We start from the raw sequence: 19,755 nt of genomic DNA, 5'->3' as shown, positions 1-19,755 counted from the left end.
TCATCACCTTTAATGTGTTTGTGTTCCAGCTGCTGGAGGACAACATTATCAGCTTTGTTAAGGCTGAACTCAAACATATGCAGAAGATTGTGGATGGAGATGATCCAGAGTGCTCAGAGAGTCAAATGGTGGGTGAAGATGAGGAGCAGAGGAGGAGCAGGGAGGCCTTTCTGAACATCACACTGTATTTCCTGAAGAGGATGAAGCAGGAGGAGCTGGCTGAGCGTCTGCAGAGCAGTAAGAGCATGTGAACATCTTCACTGTGAGGAACATCACATGAAGGACACAAAGCTGGCTTTTCTTTTTCAAAGCATGATTCAATCAGTCACATTTAATCTGAGGAACCATCCAGACTGAGAACATCACACACTTTGATCTCCAATGTTCAAACCTGCTTTTACTTCTCCACTCTAACATTAAGTTTGTCTTCATTCAGGAACAAAGGCTCATCGATACCAACGTGAGCTGAAGTCCAAGTTGAAGAAGAAATTCCAGTGTGTGTCTGAGGGCGTGGCTAAAGCAGGGAGTCCAACCCTCCTGAAGGAGATCTTCACAGAGCTCTACATCACAGAGGGAGGGGGTGGAGAGGTCAACCAGGAACACGAGGTCATACAGATAGAAACAGCATCCAGGAGATCAGACACAGCAGAAAGAGCCATCACACTAGAAGAGCTCTTTAAAGCCCCTCCTGGAAGACCTCGACCAATCAGGACAGTGATGACAAAGGGCGTGGCTGGCATTGGGAAAACACTCTTAACACACAAGTTCACTGTGGACTGGGCTGAAGATAAAGCCCAGCAGGAGGTCCACTTCACATTTCCACTGACCTTCAGAGAGCTGAACGTGCTGAAAGGGAGGAGCTTCAGCTTGGTGGGACTTGTTGATCACTTCTTTTCTGGAAGCAAAGAAGCAGGAATCTGCAGCTTCCAGGACTTCCTGGTTTTGTTCATCTTGGATGGTCTGGATGAGTGTCGGCTCCCTCTGGACTTCCTCAGCACTCAGACCCTGACTGATGTCTCAGAGTCCACCTCAGTGGAGGTTCTGCTGATAAACCTCATCAGAGGAGAACTGCTTCCATCAGCCCTCCTCTGGATAACCACACGGCCTGCAGCAGCCAATCAGATCCCTCCTGAGTTTGTGGACATGGTGACAGAAGTCAGAGGGTTCACTGACCTTCAGAAGGAGAAGTACTTCAGGAGGAGGTCCACAGATAAAGAGCAGGTCAGCAGGATCATTTCCCACATCAGGATGTGTCGTAGCCTCCACATCATGTGCCACATCCCGCTCTTCTGCTGGATCACTGCTACAGTTCTGGAGGACATGTTGAAGAGCAGAGAGGAGGGAGAGCTGCCCAGGACTCTGACTCAGATCTACAGCCACTATGTGGTCCTTCAGAACAAAGTCAAGATGGTGAAGTTTGATGGAGGAGCTGCCACAGATCCACACTGGAGTCCACAGAGCAGGGAGATGATAGAGTCTCTGGGAAAACTGGCTTTTGAGCAGCTGCAGAAAGGAAAGCTGATCTTCTATGAGAGTGACCTGACAGAGTGTGGCATGGACCTCAGAACAGCCTCAGTGTGCTCAGGAGTGTTCACACAGGTCTTCATAGAGGAGAGCAGCCTGTACCAGGACAAGGTGTTCACCTTCATCCACCTGAGCCTTCAGGAGTTTCTGGCTGCTCTTCACATCCATCAGACCTTCATCAGCTCTAATGTCAACCTGCCGGAACATCAACCACAGAATAAGTCATGGATGCTTTTATTTCAAAAACCAATTCTGAACCTTCCCCATAGTGGAGGTCAGCCTGACTTAAACCTTCTCCATCAGAGTGCTGTGGACGAGGCCTTACGGAGTCCAAATGGACACTTGGACTTGTTCCTCCGCTTCCTGCTGGGTCTTTCACTGCCGACCAATCAGAGGCTCCTACAAGGCCTGCTGACACAAACAGGAAGTGACTCACAGACCAATCAGAGAACAGTTAAATACATCAAGGAGAAGCTGAGTGAGAGTTTGTCCACAGAGAGAAGCATCAACCTGTTCCACTGTCTGAATGAAGTGAATGATCACTCTCTGCTGGAGCAGATCCAAGAGTCCATGAGATCAGGAAGTCTCTCCACAGAGGAACTGTCTCCTGCTCAATGGTCAGCTCTGGTCTTCATCTTACTGTCATCACAAGAACATCTGGATGTCTTTGACCTGAAGAGATTCTCTCCTTCAGAGGAAGCTTTTCTGAAGCTGCTCCCAGTGATCAAAGCCTCCAAGAAAGTTGAGTATGTGACTTTAGAAGAACATGTCTTTAATTCTGTCACAGACAAACATTTGTAAGGTTTCTCTGATTCTTCATCAGGTTGAGTTCCTGTGGTCTCTCAGAGAGAAGCTGTGCAGCTCTGTCCTCAGTCCTCAGCTCTCAGTCCTCCAGTGTGAAACATCTGGACCTGAGTAACAATGATCTGCAGGATTCAGGAGTGAAGCTGCTGTGTGAAGGACTGAAGAGTCCTCACTGTAAACTGGACTATCTCAGGTCAGTGGATCACATGTTCCATCAACATTGTCCTGTTCCTCGTCTCCTCACTTGTTTCCTGAGTTGTGGATGTTTTTCTGAATCCAGTCTGTCAGGTTGTGTCATCACAGAGGTGGGCGGGGCTTCTCTGGCAGCAGCTTTGAGCTCCAACTCCTCCAGTGTGAGAGAGCTGGACCTGAGCTACAACCATCCAGGAGACTCAGCAGTGAAGCTGCTCTCTCAGAGACTGAACACTCTGAGGTGAGACACATCACAGCAGCTCATCACATGTTCACATCAATCCCCATCACATGTGTGACAGAGAGCTGTATCAGAGGAAAGTGATGAAGGTGTGAGAGGTGGGACACTAAAGGAGGAGGACTGGGACAGGTTAGAGGGATGAAGGACAGAGATAAGAAGGTAGTGAGGAGTGAGGAGAGGCTGATGGAGAAATATGAGGAGCTGATGAAGGAATGAGAGAGAAGATCAGAGGAGGTGGAACCAATCAGTGAGGATTGTGTTCATATAAAAATATAAATATAGCTTATGAAATTACATTTAAATCTTTTCTCTGACATAAAATTAGGGATGGATAAATTACTGCCCGAATACTTAAATAAATGATTGCATTTCCAGCTGTGAATGTTACTAACCACTAAAAATCAGAACCAATGTTTCAAATAATCAATCAATTAAAGGTAGAGTAGGGTAACTTTTCCTGATACACTTTTTAAGTTTTTGGTTTAAATTTTCTTAATGTTCTGACACAAATTGAGATCTTATGTTCTCTGAAAAAGGAACAAATACAATCCATCATGTGTAGCAGCTGTAAACCTGTAAAAACTTTGACCAATGAAAAAATATGGTTAGTTTTTTTATTAACCAATCACGTCTCTCTGTCTCCCTACTCGTTCTCCACCCCTCGCGTGCACAAGCCCACACTCAGAGTACGTCATTGGTGACAGACTTAAAACAGGGTTTTTGATCATGTTTTTTTAACATACAGTATATAATGATAAAGTTTAGTGTTTACTTACTGCTGAATGAGACGACATAGTTTCTACACAATACAAACGATGAGCTTAGATCCACTTCTGCAGCAGCAGTGCTATTGCATGTGAGTGAGACAGAGCACAGAGGGGAGGGGGGTAAGCTACATTCAAAATTATGCTAGCTTTCAAAAATCACCTACCCTGCCTTTGAAATATGAAAATATTTATTTAATTATTACATTCCAACAATGCATAATATAAAATAAAATAATACAATGTTTAACTTGACCCACTCATACAATTATTAAAACAGAAATATGTATGTTTTTAAAACATTTTAAATCTATTTCAAACTGTAGACTTATGTTACAAATATTATTGTTTAACAATTGTTAGAGTTTTCGAGCTAACTCTGGTGTTCAGTACCTGAGATTTCATACAGAGAGACATAGTCAGAGGTTTTGCTGAATCAATCAATCAATTTATTAGAAATGAACAGAAAATGAATCAACAAGTCATAACAAGTCAATAGAAGAACAGACACTCATCTAAAACACAGCTGTGGTCCTCAGGGTCTGCTCACTCCCTGGACCCCAAACATAGATTTCTCAGTGTTTTTATATATTTAGAAATCAAATGATCAGCTCCTTGTAATTAGTTAAAGATGTCATTTTCTGGTGATTTCAAGCAATACAAATTATGTTTAAGATTTATTGATTTATTCATTATTATTGATCATTAGATCAGATGTTCTGAAACTGTTTGTCCTTGTTCTGAAAATGACAGCTAACAAGTTGACCTGAATATATTTTATGAATAGATTTATTGAGTATAAAGATATATAATTATAGTATTACACACAAAAAGAAACTATGAATAATAATTCATTCTAACATTCCCTCTCTCGACACTGTTTAATAGTGTGACTATAAAAAATTATGAATAAGACAAAATATTTAATTCAGACTATGTTTTAATATCTTATATTAACGTTATTTGGAAATTATAATATCAGGTTACTTAAAGTAAGCTTGTTAATTTATTTTATTTTTCCTTCAATTTTATTTCAAGTTATATTCCTATTTTGTTTACCATTGTTAGAGTGGGCCAAAAACTTTCATTTAACTTTATTACATTTATTTGGATTTACTGTTAGACTATGTTTTAATTTAAGAAAAAAGTTATAAGTAGAACAGAACAAAATACAAACATGATTTGTGTTTAAATTGAATATACACAGTAAACTTGAAATTAGCCACTTATAATTATCTGTACAAACAATAACTGAATACATGATCATCAAAATCAATCTTATAAAACATCACATGATTACAAAAGGTGTTGTAAGAATTATTCAATACAGATTTTATAATTTCTTTATTACATATAAACACATAGTGTGGTGAGTCTATGATTGCTATGTAGTGTGTGTGTATTTTATTTTAATATCACTTCTCTTTCCATGTGAATGTGAAAACCCACAGCAGGAACCTTAACTGATTGATTGATTGATTCTTATTTCTTAGTGAGGAAAAATACATTCACGGTCCTGCCTGCCCACAGCGACCAATCAGGAAATGACTTTCAGAAATTACTATCAATCTTTATCAAATTTATATGAAAGCTTTTGAAGCACAAACGACAAAAACACGTGATCACCCTCTAATATAAACTGTGCAGAAATAATCTATCAATATAATATAGAAACTTTTGTTAAATAAAAATCTATTGAAACACAGTGATATCGGTTACTCATTTAAATTACAATTATATGAATGCATATTAGTTAATTAGTGTTATTCTATCAGCTGTTCTATTTCCTAACTGAGCAGGTGATTTGTTTCAGATTATTTTAATTTATATATAAAGTATTTTATCATTGCCCTCACTTGTAACATATTATATTTATTAAAAATGAATAAATCATAATTAAAAATAGACTAAATCAAATACTTATCCAATGGTTTCTGTTCTCAGCTGGTGATGTCTGTATCCTGTGAACAAAAAACTACATTTATATACATTTCAAAGGTTGATTATGATTTTTTAAATATTTCAAGTTATAATTTCTATCTAATTCTATCCATGTCTACATATGTATTTATCTATCTGAGGATATAAATACACATAAGGGTTTTAGTTGTGAGATTTTTAGAACATAAAGAGAGGAAAATGACAATATTCTACACAGGTGTAACATAATATTCAAACTGACAGAGATTATTAAAGAAGTGAATAAAAAAGTAAGAAAATAACCCAAAGAACTGTAAAGTAAATCAAATCATTAGAATAAAACAGTAATTAGAACAAAACAGAAATGTAACCAGGTGTTATGTTAATTTATGCCTTTACTAATATTTATATAGATTACAAGGGAACAGATTTGTGATTGTATTAATGTCTTTATTATCTCTCTAAAGACTCCTAGTTAAATCTATAGACCACGTACCATGTACAGTTCAGCCCCCCCCACCTTTGATTAGACGTTTTAGGTGGTGAGGTTGTTTTTATAACCTCAGGTGATCAGCCACTGTTCTGCATTCTGGGCCAGGGTCTATACAGTATATATGATTCCTCAATATATGAAATAATGTTATCCATGCCTGTTATTAAGATCATTTGTTCATTTACCTTTTAACTAAAAAATATGACTTTTATTCAAGCTACAACTGTAAAGTGTTGGGGAGTGTTACAAAAAAATAAAGTCAATCAACTCTAATCATCAAAAGATAGAAAACAGTATGAAATCTGTAATTATGGTATCCAAAAGTTATTCTAATTGTAAATTCAAAAATATCAACGTATGACCAACAAGAAAAAGTTTTTAGTAATTCCTTAAATAGTATATTTAAAGAATTAAACAATAACTGGAATGTGTGTATGTATGTGTGTATATGTGTATGTATGTGTGTATGTAGGGTATTTACAGTATGTGTGCAAACAGCTATCCATCTATCACATGATCACTCACTCAAAGACACGCCCTGGTACATTTTTCACTCACAACACGTTTCTCTCAGTTATACATAAAGTGTCATCATCCATCAATCAATCACTCTATGACACGCCCACTAGCACACTCACACTCACAACACGTTTCTCCCATACATACAGTATGACATCATCCTTATTCATTCACCCACACATACATATATATCTCTCTCTGTGTGTGTGTGTGTGTGTGTGTGTGTGTGTGTGTGTGTGTGTGTGTGTTGTTTCCATAATATCTTATTTAATCAATGTTTATGTGTTGTAATTATTCTGTTGTGTAAGTGTTTATTTTCTAGGTCAAACAATGTTATTTTTATATTCTTTCTGTATCAGTTGTGAACAAGTTGTGTTGTGTGTTATCTAATGTTCTTTCTACCAGTTCACTGCAGTTCACACAAGATATAGTTTCGTAATCATTCATTTCATTCATGTCAAAAAGAGGAGAAATTCATTTCTGGTTTATCTATTAAAGCTGTTTTAATTTAATATATGTTGATTTGGACATTTCTGATTTAAGATCAGAAAAACATTTGTTTGATGTATGTTTTGTGTCTGTTTATTATTATTAAATAATGTAATAATGTGAAAGTTGTGACTTTTTAGGACATTAGTGATTTTAAATGAAATATTCAAAATCAAACTAAAACAGAAATATTGGTGTGTTTCCTATTTTTATTCCTTAGTTTTTATATATTTTAGGTTTAACTTTTCAATAAAATAATTACTAGTTTATGGAGGAGATATTTTTATGTGAAACATTTCAAATCTAACTTTGAAACAAAGGCTGAACTTTTATAACAAAGTTTCTTAACCAAAATGTATTTTAGTTTATTTTCCTATTTTGATATTACAATTCAAGTTTTTTAGTTTGTTCAATAATTAGTATTTGATCTTATTTCATGAATTATTAGCGTTATCTATAAAACCTTATGGGAATTGAAGATATCGTTTTGATTTAATGATCTTTTAAACTGATGTGTTTCATGTTAACATACACCAGAAAACCATTAAGAGACCAGCAGACACCACCACCACTAAGCTTCTATGTAATATTAATGTTCAATGTTCAGGGTCAAAGTTCATTCCATGTGGTTCAACGTCTCCATTTATTCAGAGTTTATTATTTAGCAGCATCAGCATTATTGTTTTCTGTGACGTGTCTTTCAGTCTTTACTTGTTTTATCAGGAGGGAATGATAAGTTTAGTCTTTTCCCAGTAGCAGAGTTTTTTCAGTGTTTCCTCAGAGTTCATTCTGTATTTGTCCATAGTATCCATAGCAACGGTCATCGACCAATCACTAACAGCCACTGGTAGATGATATGTCCCAGATCAGTCTCATTTAGATTATTTATCATCATTATTCTTATTTCATATTTATATTGATAATATTATTGTTATTATTTTCATTTTTCTTACTCTTATTTTTATGTTTATTATTATTCATATTATTATCATTATATTTCTGTTTTGCAATAGGCTGATGTTTTGGTGCTTGTGTTATTTCCTGGTTTTATTTATTTTGATGTCGGGTTCTTGTAGGAAACAGTTTGTTATTTATTCTGAGTTTAACATAATCAAAACTATCTGGATGGAGCCATTTTGAGTCTATAAGGTTTTATAATGAGTCTGTGTTTGGCTATTTTCAAAAAACAAAGTTGTTCTGATTTTTTATTTTATTTTAGCAATACCCATAAGGTTTTTGGTAAATTGTCATTAAAACAAAAGTATTTTGTATTTATTTTTTTATTGACTTATTTAAGTATTTGTTTACTTATTTCTTCATTTAATTCATTCATTTTTATATTTATTTGTGTCTCAGTCTTCATTTATTCATTTAATTCATTTTTTAGTCTATTCTAGTTGTAAAAGTTAAAGTAGTAAAAATATCTTTAAACTAAAGTATTTTATAATTATTATTTCTAGTGTTATTTGTGTAAAGTTGTTCAGCTAATGTTCAAATCTATGTTTCTTTTTCTTTTCTTTTTTTCATGTGTGTTTATTTGTAGATATATATGTATGGGTGTATATGTATTTTATCAATCTCTATTTATCATTTATATATGGGTGTGTAATTGTATGTGTTAGTGTATATATATGTACATTTATGTGAATGTTGTGAATGTTGAAGTTTTAGATACAAAGTCATAAATATATTTTATCAAGATTATTGTTATTATTTATTAAAGAGAAGTGTTGAGAGGTTAGTAAATTATTCTTCTGTGAATATTTATAGATGTCTTATGTTTAATTTTTATGTTTTTGAAAAAAACACTATATACAGTCAATCAATAAATTGAATAAATTATTTGTTTACTATTAATCCCTTATTAAAAATAATCCCGTCTCTTTTAATTGTTCTATGGAATAATGTACTTTTACAAAAATATATGAAACAAAGAAGTTTGTTTATTCATTTATATATCATTGTAATGTATTAGAATTCATAAGACAAATGTATTTCTAAAGGGAAAATTATGATTTAGTGTGTGATATTATCCACATTCAAAAACTAAAAAGAATAAAAATATGTACGACTACCAAACTTATTTAAACTACAAGTTATAACTATTAAGAGCATTTTTACTTTATACATGAAGGACAAAGACATAAAGACTAAATAAAAAACCAATTTAGACAAATTAATTAATGTTTGATATTGATATTGTAAACAGTTTGTTGTTTGTCTTGCTGGGAGCACTTGATGAGCATGAGTCTAAAGGATGAGACGTGATGATGGTCTCACCGGAATACTTTTATTACGCACCTCCGTGCACACACACCGTAGCATCACATGCAGTCACCAAACACGCAGAAAACCGAATGCCCCCTCTGCAGGCACAACATGTAAAGTGCACTTCCTCAGTATGGTGGCTCTGTTCGTACAAACATAATCATTTAGCAAATGATCTACATCCTTTCTCTTTAGCTTGTAGCCTTATACAAACAAAACATCGCTCCATTATCAAAGTGTAACATAAAATCACAACTTAGCCACTGGCTTTAAAATTTGTAATACCTTGAATAAATCTGAACTGTCAACACACTTCCAAAAACATAACATAACTTGTGTATTAAATGCATCAGAACAATCACACACACTTCCACTTCACATGTTTGTTTGTTTTTTTTTTCTTCTTTTTTCAAACATGTCACAGCAGGTATTTTGGATTTGGTCTTGAAATACGACCTGAACGTGCTACATATGGCGAACTCACGCTGCCTTGAAAAACAGCCTGTGCGCGTGTAGGTCTTGCAGGAGATGTATCATGTGGCCTCGACACATGATACATGATCGGGGGAACACTGTCAGGTGAAGGGGGAGCATTGCTCAACTGAAAACGGGCAGTGTTCTGCGTCTCAAAGGTGTCATCCTGGGGTCGTGGAGGTGGAGGCTCTGCAACAGGAAGGATGTGGCGACGATTTCTCCTGTATTTTGCTCCGTTGGACTCAACGATGTAAGAACGGGGCTCTTTGCAGGTCTCCTTTACGGTCCCTAGATGATCATAACCTTTTGGGGTCTGCATTCTGACAACCTGACCTGGAGACAAAGGCGTAAGGGGTCGGCTTGAAATGTCACAATAGCGCTTTAAAACGGTGTCTCCTATTGTGTAGCTGGGCGGCGATCTGCATAGCTGGCTTTGAGCTGGGCTCCAACAGCTTGGTGCTCACCGGAATGGCTGCACGAATCTGTCGTGACATCAGGCGTTCAGCTGGCGAGCCAAGTGTTTGGTCACGGGAGATGTTTCTGAGGTCAAGAAGATTCAGAAACACGTCTGATCCATCTCTGTGAGATCGCTCCATCAGTTGTTTAGCACTCCGCACCGCTCTCTCGGTGAGTCCATTTGATTGTGGAAACTCTGGGCTGCTTGTGGTGTGTTTAAAGTCCCACTGTTTTGCAAAGTCTTTGAATTGTTGACTGGTGTATTGTCTAGCATTATCAGAGAGCAGAATGTGGGGTGTACCGTGTACTGAGAAATGTCTCTTTAATTTTGTGATCACGGCCGCTGATGTTATGTCACGAAGAAGATCGATTTCAAACCATCCTGAGTAAGAATCAACCAGTACTTGGTAGTGTTTCCCATGCCAATCAAAAATGTCCGCTGCAACTGTCGACCAGGGGAGATCAGGAACGGGGTGGAGCTTGAGAGGTTCCTTTTGTTGATGGGGTTTGGTGCTGTTGCAAACAGAGCAGGAAGACAGCTTTTCAGTGATATGTTTTGACATACCTGGCCACAATATGATGCTCCTGGCTCGGCGTTTGGTTGCATCCGCACCAGGGTGGCCTTTGTGTACAATGTCTATGTACGCGTTTTGCAAGGACTGAGGAATAACAGTTTTGGGTCCCTTCATGATGATGCCGTCATCCACAGTCAGTTCATCCCTGTAGGGGAAAAAGGGGCGAATGGCAGGCTGGAGCTGGTTTTCTCTGGATGGCCATCCTCTCTGAATGACTGTAGTGAGCTTCTTTAGCATTGCATCCTCTCCTGTGTGTTTTCTGAGTTCCTCGAGGCGCGCTGTTGAGATGACACTAACAGACATAACTTAAAAGGAATCATTTTCAGCTGTACTCACTGGAACGTTGGTAGTTGGAGCTCTTGAAAGTGTGTCTGCCACATACATGAGTTTACCTTTCTTGTAGACTAAGGTAATGTCGTAGCTTTGTAGTCTCAACATCATTCTCTGGAGACGAGCTGGTGCAGTATGGATGGATTTCTTTAAAATCGTCACCAGGGGCTGGTGGTCGGTCTCTACCACAATGGGTTTACCATACACATAGTCCTTGAATTTTGAACAGGCAAAAACAACAGCCAACAATTCCTTTTCGATCTGTGCGTATCGAGTTTCTGTGTCTGTGAGGGTGCGTGAAGCAAAAGCCACAGGTTTACCGTTTTGCAGGCAGGCAGCTCCAAGTCCAAAACATGAGGCATCGCACGTGAGTGTGACGGGTTGTTTAACATCGTAATATGACAGTACTGGTGGGCTTGATAGGCAAGCTTTGAGATGGTCAAAAGCCTCCTGATGCTGCTGAAACCAGCACCAAGCGGTGTCTTTGTGAGTAAGCTTCCTCAACGGGGCTGCGATGTCACTAAAGTTTGGGATGAACTTTCCAAGGTAGTTAGCCATACCTAAAAAACGTTGTAATGAAGTAACATCACTCGGGACTGGCATGTCTCTGATCGCAGCGGTCTTTGCTGGGTCGGCTTTAAGGCCATCACTTGTGAAAATATGACCCACATAACCTACATGATCCAGGCGAAACTTGCACTTTGCTGGATTCAGTTTGAGGTTAATCTCCTTTGCACGATCAAGCACTTTCCTTAGGTTAGCATCATGCTCAGCAACATCCCGACCTCCGATGATGATGTCATCGACAATCACTGAGCATGCATAGCCAGAAAATAGCTGCTCCATAGAACGCTGAAACACTTCGCTGGCAGAGTTTATGCCAAAGGGCATGCGTAGAAATCTATAGCGTCCAAAGGGTGTGCTGAATGTTGTTAGCATTGAAGATTTCTTATCGAGCTGTATTTGCCAGAAAGAATTTTTAGCGTCTAAGACTGAAAACACAGTCGCACCAGCCATCTGTGCTGAGACTTCCTCAACACTACGCATGGGATAGTGGGGTCTTTTTAGAGCTGTATTAAGGTCTTTTGGGTTGATGCACAATCTGATCTGTTCTTTGTCTTTCTTATGTGCTACTACCATTGATGAAACCCAATCAGTGGGCTCTGTGACAGGTGTTATTACATCTATGATTTGCATACGATCTAGTTCAGCTTTAACTCTCTCTTGCATCGCGACTGGAATGCGGTGAGCAGGGCGGACCACAGGCTGAATGCTGGGATCCACTGTCATAGAGTACGTGATAGGCAGCTCTCCAAGTTCATCATTGAATAAATCACTGTGCTGTGTTTTGATCTGCCTTGTAAAATCTGTGTTAGTGTCCATAGTGAGCTGGTGAACAGCATGCTCATTGTCACAATTCCCATGTCAACACAAGCACGAAATCCAAGTAGAGGCTGTACTTCTCTGTCTACAATGAAGAATAGTAAAGCATGGCACTGTCCCTTTAAACTGCAGGATAATGTAACAAGGCCCTTAGTTTCAATCTTACTGCCACCATAAGCAACAAGGTTTGTGGCGTTTTCATTAACTACAGGTTGCTTCAGCTTTAAAACTTTGTTATATGTCTTTTGAGACATCACATTGCATTTAGCACCTGTGTCAACTTTCATTTCAATGGGCTTGTTGTTGATGTGCACTGTTACAAATCCTTCATCTTTTTTATCATTTTGAGGATTTATGACATTGATGTTCTTATCGACGTCAACACCATCCACATAAAAATAATCTTCACTGAGTGTGGCAGGCTCCTCTATTGCTACGTCATGCACTGAGTGTCTAAGAGTCCTTTTACTGAAACTGGGCCGGCTGCGTGGTGTGGACTTACAGCATTTTTTGAAATGGTTAAACTTTTTACAGTTGTGACACTGTTGTTTAAAAGCTGGACACTTTTCCCGCTTAGCTGCATGGCTGCCCCCACAGTTATTACAGTTTGATATAGTCCTGTGCAGTGACAGCTGTTGTAGCTTAGGCTGCTGCTTTCTGTGTGAAAATGGCTTTATGCTGTCAACACTGGTAGCTTTTATACCGAGTGTCTTGCTGCTTTCCTCTGTCATTTCGTGAATACGACAGATGGAAATAGCTTTATTTAAGCTCAAGTCACTGTCTCTCAAAAGCGTCTTCCTCAGAGAATCATTGGTGATGCCACAGACTATTCAGTCACAGATTAGCTCATCAGCTAAAATTGGCTTTAATTCTCAGATCACTGAAAAACGACTCGATGCTCTCACCTACATACAAAATACACGTAATAGCCTACGTGTGTCAAAATCATTCCCTAAATATTCATAAAGAATTTATAAATTGTGCTAAATATTTTTCATAGACTACATTTAAACACCTACATTCTCACCAATAGGGGGAGCTGCAGCACCACCATCACCCCTACTTCCTGTGGCCCTGCTGAATATTCAGTTACTGTTGATCAACCTGATTTATGACGGTATTAATGTTTGTAAACACAGACAGATTAGATGTGATCAATACGTTAGATCACATGATCACATGAGTTCTGATTGGATTTCAGCCTAGGTGACCAAATAGTGTTTATATACATATATATAATAGTGTATAGTTAAGATCAGAGGAGGTGGAACCAATCAGTGAGGATGAAGAGAGGAACACTTTGAAGGAGATGAAGAAGGTGAAGCTGTTGAAGACAAACCAGTAGAAACATGGAGAGCTTGATGGAGATGGCATCAGGTTTCTGAGCAGCACTTTGGACTCTTTAGGTGTGTAAATCACTGCCTGTGTTTGCTCCTGCAGGGCGGACCATGGAGGAGAGCAGAGGATCAAAGCTGGTGTGAGGAAGTGTAAGTGTGTGTGTGTGTTCATTCAAAGTGTCCTCATGAAGCTCTGAGTGAATGAACATGTCAGTGATACAGAGACAATGAAGCATCACATGATCAACTGTTGTTTCTTTGTGTCTCATCAGATTTCTGTCACATTCACCTCGACACAAACTCCATCAACAGAAACCTCAGACTGTCTGACAACAACAGGACGATGACACGTGTGGAGGAGGAGGAGCTTTATCCTGATCATCAGGACAGATTTGATTACTATCAGGTTCTGTGTAGTACTGGTCTGACTGGTCGCTGTTACTGGGAGGTGGAGAGGAATGGATATGTTTCTATAGCAGTGAGTTACAGAGGAATCAGTAGGAAAGGAAACAGTAATGATTGTTTGTTTGGATTTAATAATCAGTCCTGGAGTCTGAGCTGTTTCAGAGGTTTTTACTCCTTCAGACACAATAACATAGTCACACGTACCTCCTGTCCCTGTGGTTCCTCTGGTAGAGTAGGAGTGTATGTGGACTGTCCTGATGGACGTCTGTCCTTCTATGAAGTCTCCTCTGACTCTATGACACTCATCCACACCGTCTGTACCTCCTTCACTGACACTCTGTATCCTGGGTTTGGGATTGGGTCCATTGGTTCCTCAGTGTCTCTGAGTCCTCTGTGAGACAGACAGACAGACAGACAGACAGACAGACACAGATAGACAAACAGACAGAGAGACAATCACACAGACAGACAGACACACACAGCTACACAGACAGACAGACACATAGACTGTCAGACACAGAGACGGACAGACACTGAGACAGACAGACAGACACAGCTACACAGACAGACAGACAACACAAACAGACAGTCAGACACATAGACTAACAGACACAGAGACAGACAGACAGAAGACAGACAGACAGACAGACAGACAGACACAGCTACAACGACAGACAGTCAGACACACCGACAGACACACAGACAGACAGACAGACAGACAGACAGACAGACACACAGACACACAGACAGACAGACAGACAGACAGACAGACAAACAGACACACCGACAGACACAGCCACACAGACATACAGACAGACACTTAAACAAACAAACACACAGACAGACACATGGACAGACAGACAGACAAACACACAGAGAAAGACAGACATTCAAACACAGCTACACAGACAGACAGACACACCGAAAGACAGACAAACAGACAGACAGACACAGCCACACAGACAGAGAGACAGACAGACAGACAGACAGCTACACAGACAGACACGCAGACAGACAAACAGTCAGACACATAGACTGACAGACACAGAGACACACAGGCAGACAGACAGAAGACAGACAGACACAGCGACACACACAGACAGACAGACAAACACACAGACGGACAGACATACACTTAGACAGACAAACAGACACACACACACACACAGAGACAAACACAGACAGACACACACACTGACAGACAGACAGACAGCCACACAGACAGACAGACAGACAGCTACACAGACAGAAACGCAGACAAACAGACACACAAACAACACATACAACATAGACTGACAGACACAGAGACAGACAGGCAGACAGAAAGACACAGCTACAAAGAAAGACAGACAGACAGGCAGACAGACAGACACACAGAGACAGACAGACACTTAGACAAACAAACAGACACACAGACAGACACGCAAACAGATAAACAGGCAGACAGACAGACACACACTCACACACACACACAGAGACACTGACAGACAGACACTCACACATACTGACAGACACAGCCACACAGACAGAAAGACAGACAGACAGACAGGCAGGCTGACACACAGACAGACAGACAGACAGACAGACAGGCTGACAGACAGACAAACACAGACAGACAGGCAGGCAGACAGACACTGACAGACAGACACACAGACACAGAGACACAGCTACACAGACTGTCTGTCAGTGTCTGTCCATCTGTCTGTGTAGCTGTGTGTGTGTCTGTCTGTCAGTGTCTGTCCGTCTGACACACACACACAGAGACAGACAGACAGACAAACACAGACAGACACACACAGCTACACAGACAGACAGCCACACAGACATAAAGACAGACAGACAAACAGAAGACAGACATACACAGCTACAAAGACAGACAAACAGACAAACAGACAGACAGACAGACAGACAGACAGACAGACAGACAGGCACTTAGACAAACAAACACACAGACAGACAAAAAGGCAGACACACACACACACAGACACCGACAGACAGACACACACAGCTACACAAACAGACAGACAGACACACACACACACACACACACACACACACACACACACACACACACACACACACACACACACACACACACACACTGACAGACAGACACTCACAGCTACACAGACACACACACACACACACACACACACACACACACACACACACACACACACACACACACACACACACACACACACAGAAATACAGACAGACAGACTAAATGGCCGACTTCCTGTTTGGTTTTGAGCGGGGTCACAATGTAACTTTTTGCTCATCTTGGGGTCAATAATACATGAAAATTTGATGTGAATCAACTGAAAAATAGCCAAGATACAGCATTTAGAATGTGAAGGAATTTCCAGGGACATTATAGGCCCCTCCCACTGATCACAGCCTGTTTTTTCTTCATCACCCATCTTATAAGATTCATCCAACACTATTTTGAAGTCAACCTGATATATTGTCTTTCTGCTAGAGCTGTTAGCGTCAGACGCTACTAAAAGTGGAACCATCTGAGAACACAAAGCATGAGGTCACATCTGTCTCATGTTCTTCTTCTCCACTAAAGTGAAACTAGTCCTAATTCACATGTTTTATTATGAATGATGATTAATGTGTACAAAATAAAGCAGATGATGTTAGTCCATCACCTGAGGATTATAGAGGGGATACATTTTCTATCAGGCACAGTGAGACAGGCTGAAATCATTTGTATCTCCTGATAACATGTTCTGGTCCACAGTCCTGTATCACTATGTGTCTGTGTTGAGAATGTCTGAATAAATGCTATGAAGTTATGATGATCAACAGAGGCTGAATAAAAAAATACACCAATATCTAAAGGTCAGATCTCCTGTGTAAAGGAAAGTGAGTTACATCAACAACTACTGTTGGCAGTGCTGCAGTAAGTTCATCAGAACATCATTGAGTGAAAAAGGTGGATCTGAGTCTGACAGTGTGTTCAAATGTTCACAGTGGTGTTGATTTTACTGTATCACAAGTTGGACACATTGATCTAAAGACTGAATTACAGCGTGTTTGACTCTAGAACCCAGAGAGTATTTAGCTAACGTTTAGTTAGCAGGCTGGTCACCTAGCAACATTACACTATCATAGAAAAAGGAGAATATATGACATTGTCAAGCAGAGCTATGAATACTATTAACTTTAACAACACGTAATGTACAGAATATATTATTATTATTATTATTATTATTATTATTATTATTATTATTATTATTATTATTATTATTATCATCAAATTATATATCATTTAGGGCTCTATTGTGTCTGCTTTATTTGATTTATAAGGTATATATGAATTGTTTAATGTGTATTAGGTTCAATATTGAAAATATAATTATTTTTATTTGTTAACGATTTAGATTTAGTGTATTTAGCTCAAACTGTCTTTTTAATGTTAATCTTACTGTCTGGATTATATCTGTTTTATCTCTGTTTACGTACATGGTTTTGTTGTTAGATTTAGATTAAATTGAAATTAGATGTTCTGAAAATAACATTTAATTATCATATGTTAAAAAAGAAACCATAAATAATTATCCATCTTTAACAATCAAAGCATGATCGTAACAATCCACATTTAGTTTTAATAATAAGCTAAACTGATTTCTAAAAACAGAATTATAGCTCCGCCCCACTCCGCTCCCACAGCAGGGGATACATATTCTGTTGGGGGTCACTACTTTGGTACGACAAAGTCCAAAATGCTTGACCCTCACGTGATTCATGTAAACTCAGTTTGTTCCAGAAGTTAGTGGCGGGCAATTTGAATCCATTGACATAACTGGGATTTTTGGTAATTTCTCGTCAATAACTGCATTGATTGACAATATTTATACAGTACACCATCATATGTATGTGTATATACAATATATGTTTATGTAGTTCCATATAGTTTTTTTTCCTGAATGTAAATTTGTATTAATGAGAAAAATGTTCAAAAAATATGTTCATATGTATTGTATACAGTATGTATTGCTTTGAATTTTTTTTAATTTTCATTAAAAAATGGGTCATTTAAACCACATCCAAACAAACACATTGAAAACATATTTATTATGTTCATATATATACCTCACCATGCAGCATCATTGGTCCTCACCGTGCAGCATCATTGGTCCTCACCGTGCAGCATCATTGGTCCTCACCGTGCAGCATCATTGGTCCTCACCGTGCAGCATCATTAGTCCTCACCGTGCAGCATCATTGGTCCTCACCATGCAGAATCATTGGTCCTCACCATGCAGCATCATTGGTCCTCACAGTGCAGCATCACAGCAGTAGTAGTGTGAAATTATTACATAGAATAGGTGTGATTACTAATATAATTCATATAAAATTTTCAGTATGATATCTAATGTAATATCACAGTATAATACACATTTGAAACACACCTTGTCATGTTTTCATGACTCATCATGATCTGTTGATGCTCCATCATATGAAACCAGTCCTGTGTAGGAAGGAGAGATGAGTTATTATTAATGGGTCATATAACTAAGAATATTAATTATGATTATTAATATTACTTCAAATTTGCGGGGTGCCACTCCTTTTAACAGGAGAAATATGTCTAAGTTTTTAGACTAAACTCATCAGTGTGAAACCAGGGAAAAGTGAATTCTACCAGCCATCTACACCATAACCACAGCTTTAATGAATCAGAGGAATCAAATATTACGTTCAACCTTTTATTCAAAAGTCAACAATTAGCACAGTCAAAATATCAATTGAAATGGAATAATTAAATCATAATAAAATGCATTTCTAGGCTAATAAAAGTGAGGATTATACGTAATAAAGTAAAATCACTAATCTAGAAGGATGCTAATCTACTAAATATTGAATAAAAATGCAGGATACATATTCAGTAATAAGATCATAAAATCAAAGAATAAAATAAAGAGAGCTCATAACAAAGAGAGGAGGACGGACAAAGGGGAGACGAACAAACATGAATGAGATGTACTGTGTGTGTAGCATGTTGTTAATGCGTGTAAGTTTGTAGTTATGGAAATATGTATGTGATCTATTGTAGATGAAGTTGCTGATGAAAGTTCATTCTTGTACCTTGGAGGTGAGGTCAGGCTGGACCTGGAGACATTCTGGGTTTGCAGGAACAACGTCTGTTTAGCAGTAGAGCTGCGCTGGCGTGCTGTCGTTGGGTTCTGTTTCGTTAAACAGCAGTGATTCCATTGGCCGATCCACATCCCCTTCTGGGATGATCGCAGCCGGTTTCAGACTAAGAGGGACCACGGTTTGGTCCACGAGTCAGATGTTGGAAGGTCCGCTTTCAGGCACGGTCCTTTGCGTCTTAGGCTTTCACTGCGAGCAAGGTTCTTAAAAAGTCTAACTGATGCAACTACAAATAAATGACAAATGAAATGAAAGACTGGAAACAGGAGGGACACGTGTGAGCATGAACGCCCGCGTCCAAAACTGTAGTTTCTGGTCGCGCGTCTTTTTTTAAAGGGCGTTTGGCGACGCCTTTTGGAGGAGGCGTCTTCGTTGATTATTCTGTGATCATGTCGGTGATTGGTCACTGTCACTG

General features: G+C 38.8%; 1 protein-coding gene across 1 annotated transcript; it reads left to right on the top strand.

Moving 5' to 3' along the window:
• Positions 1-11: 11 nt before the first annotated feature.
• On the top strand, positions 12-14,969 carry LOC114464225 (NLR family CARD domain-containing protein 3-like; the record flags this gene model as incomplete). The annotated part of the gene is made up of 6 exons (XM_028448285.1): positions 12-237; positions 437-2,270; positions 2,348-2,761; positions 13,873-13,919; positions 14,042-14,606; positions 14,907-14,969. Coding segments are annotated over 5 exons (3,051 nt in total), but the record flags the coding sequence as incomplete, so codon positions are not given.
• Between the last annotated feature and the right edge of the window lie 4,786 nt (positions 14,970-19,755).

Source organism: Gouania willdenowi, chromosome 6 (assembly GCF_900634775.1).
Source record: "Gouania willdenowi chromosome 6, fGouWil2.1, whole genome shotgun sequence".
NCBI classification, from domain to species: domain Eukaryota; kingdom Metazoa; phylum Chordata; class Actinopteri; order Blenniiformes; family Gobiesocidae; genus Gouania; species Gouania willdenowi.
This window is presented reverse-complemented; position numbering and strand designations above follow the sequence as displayed.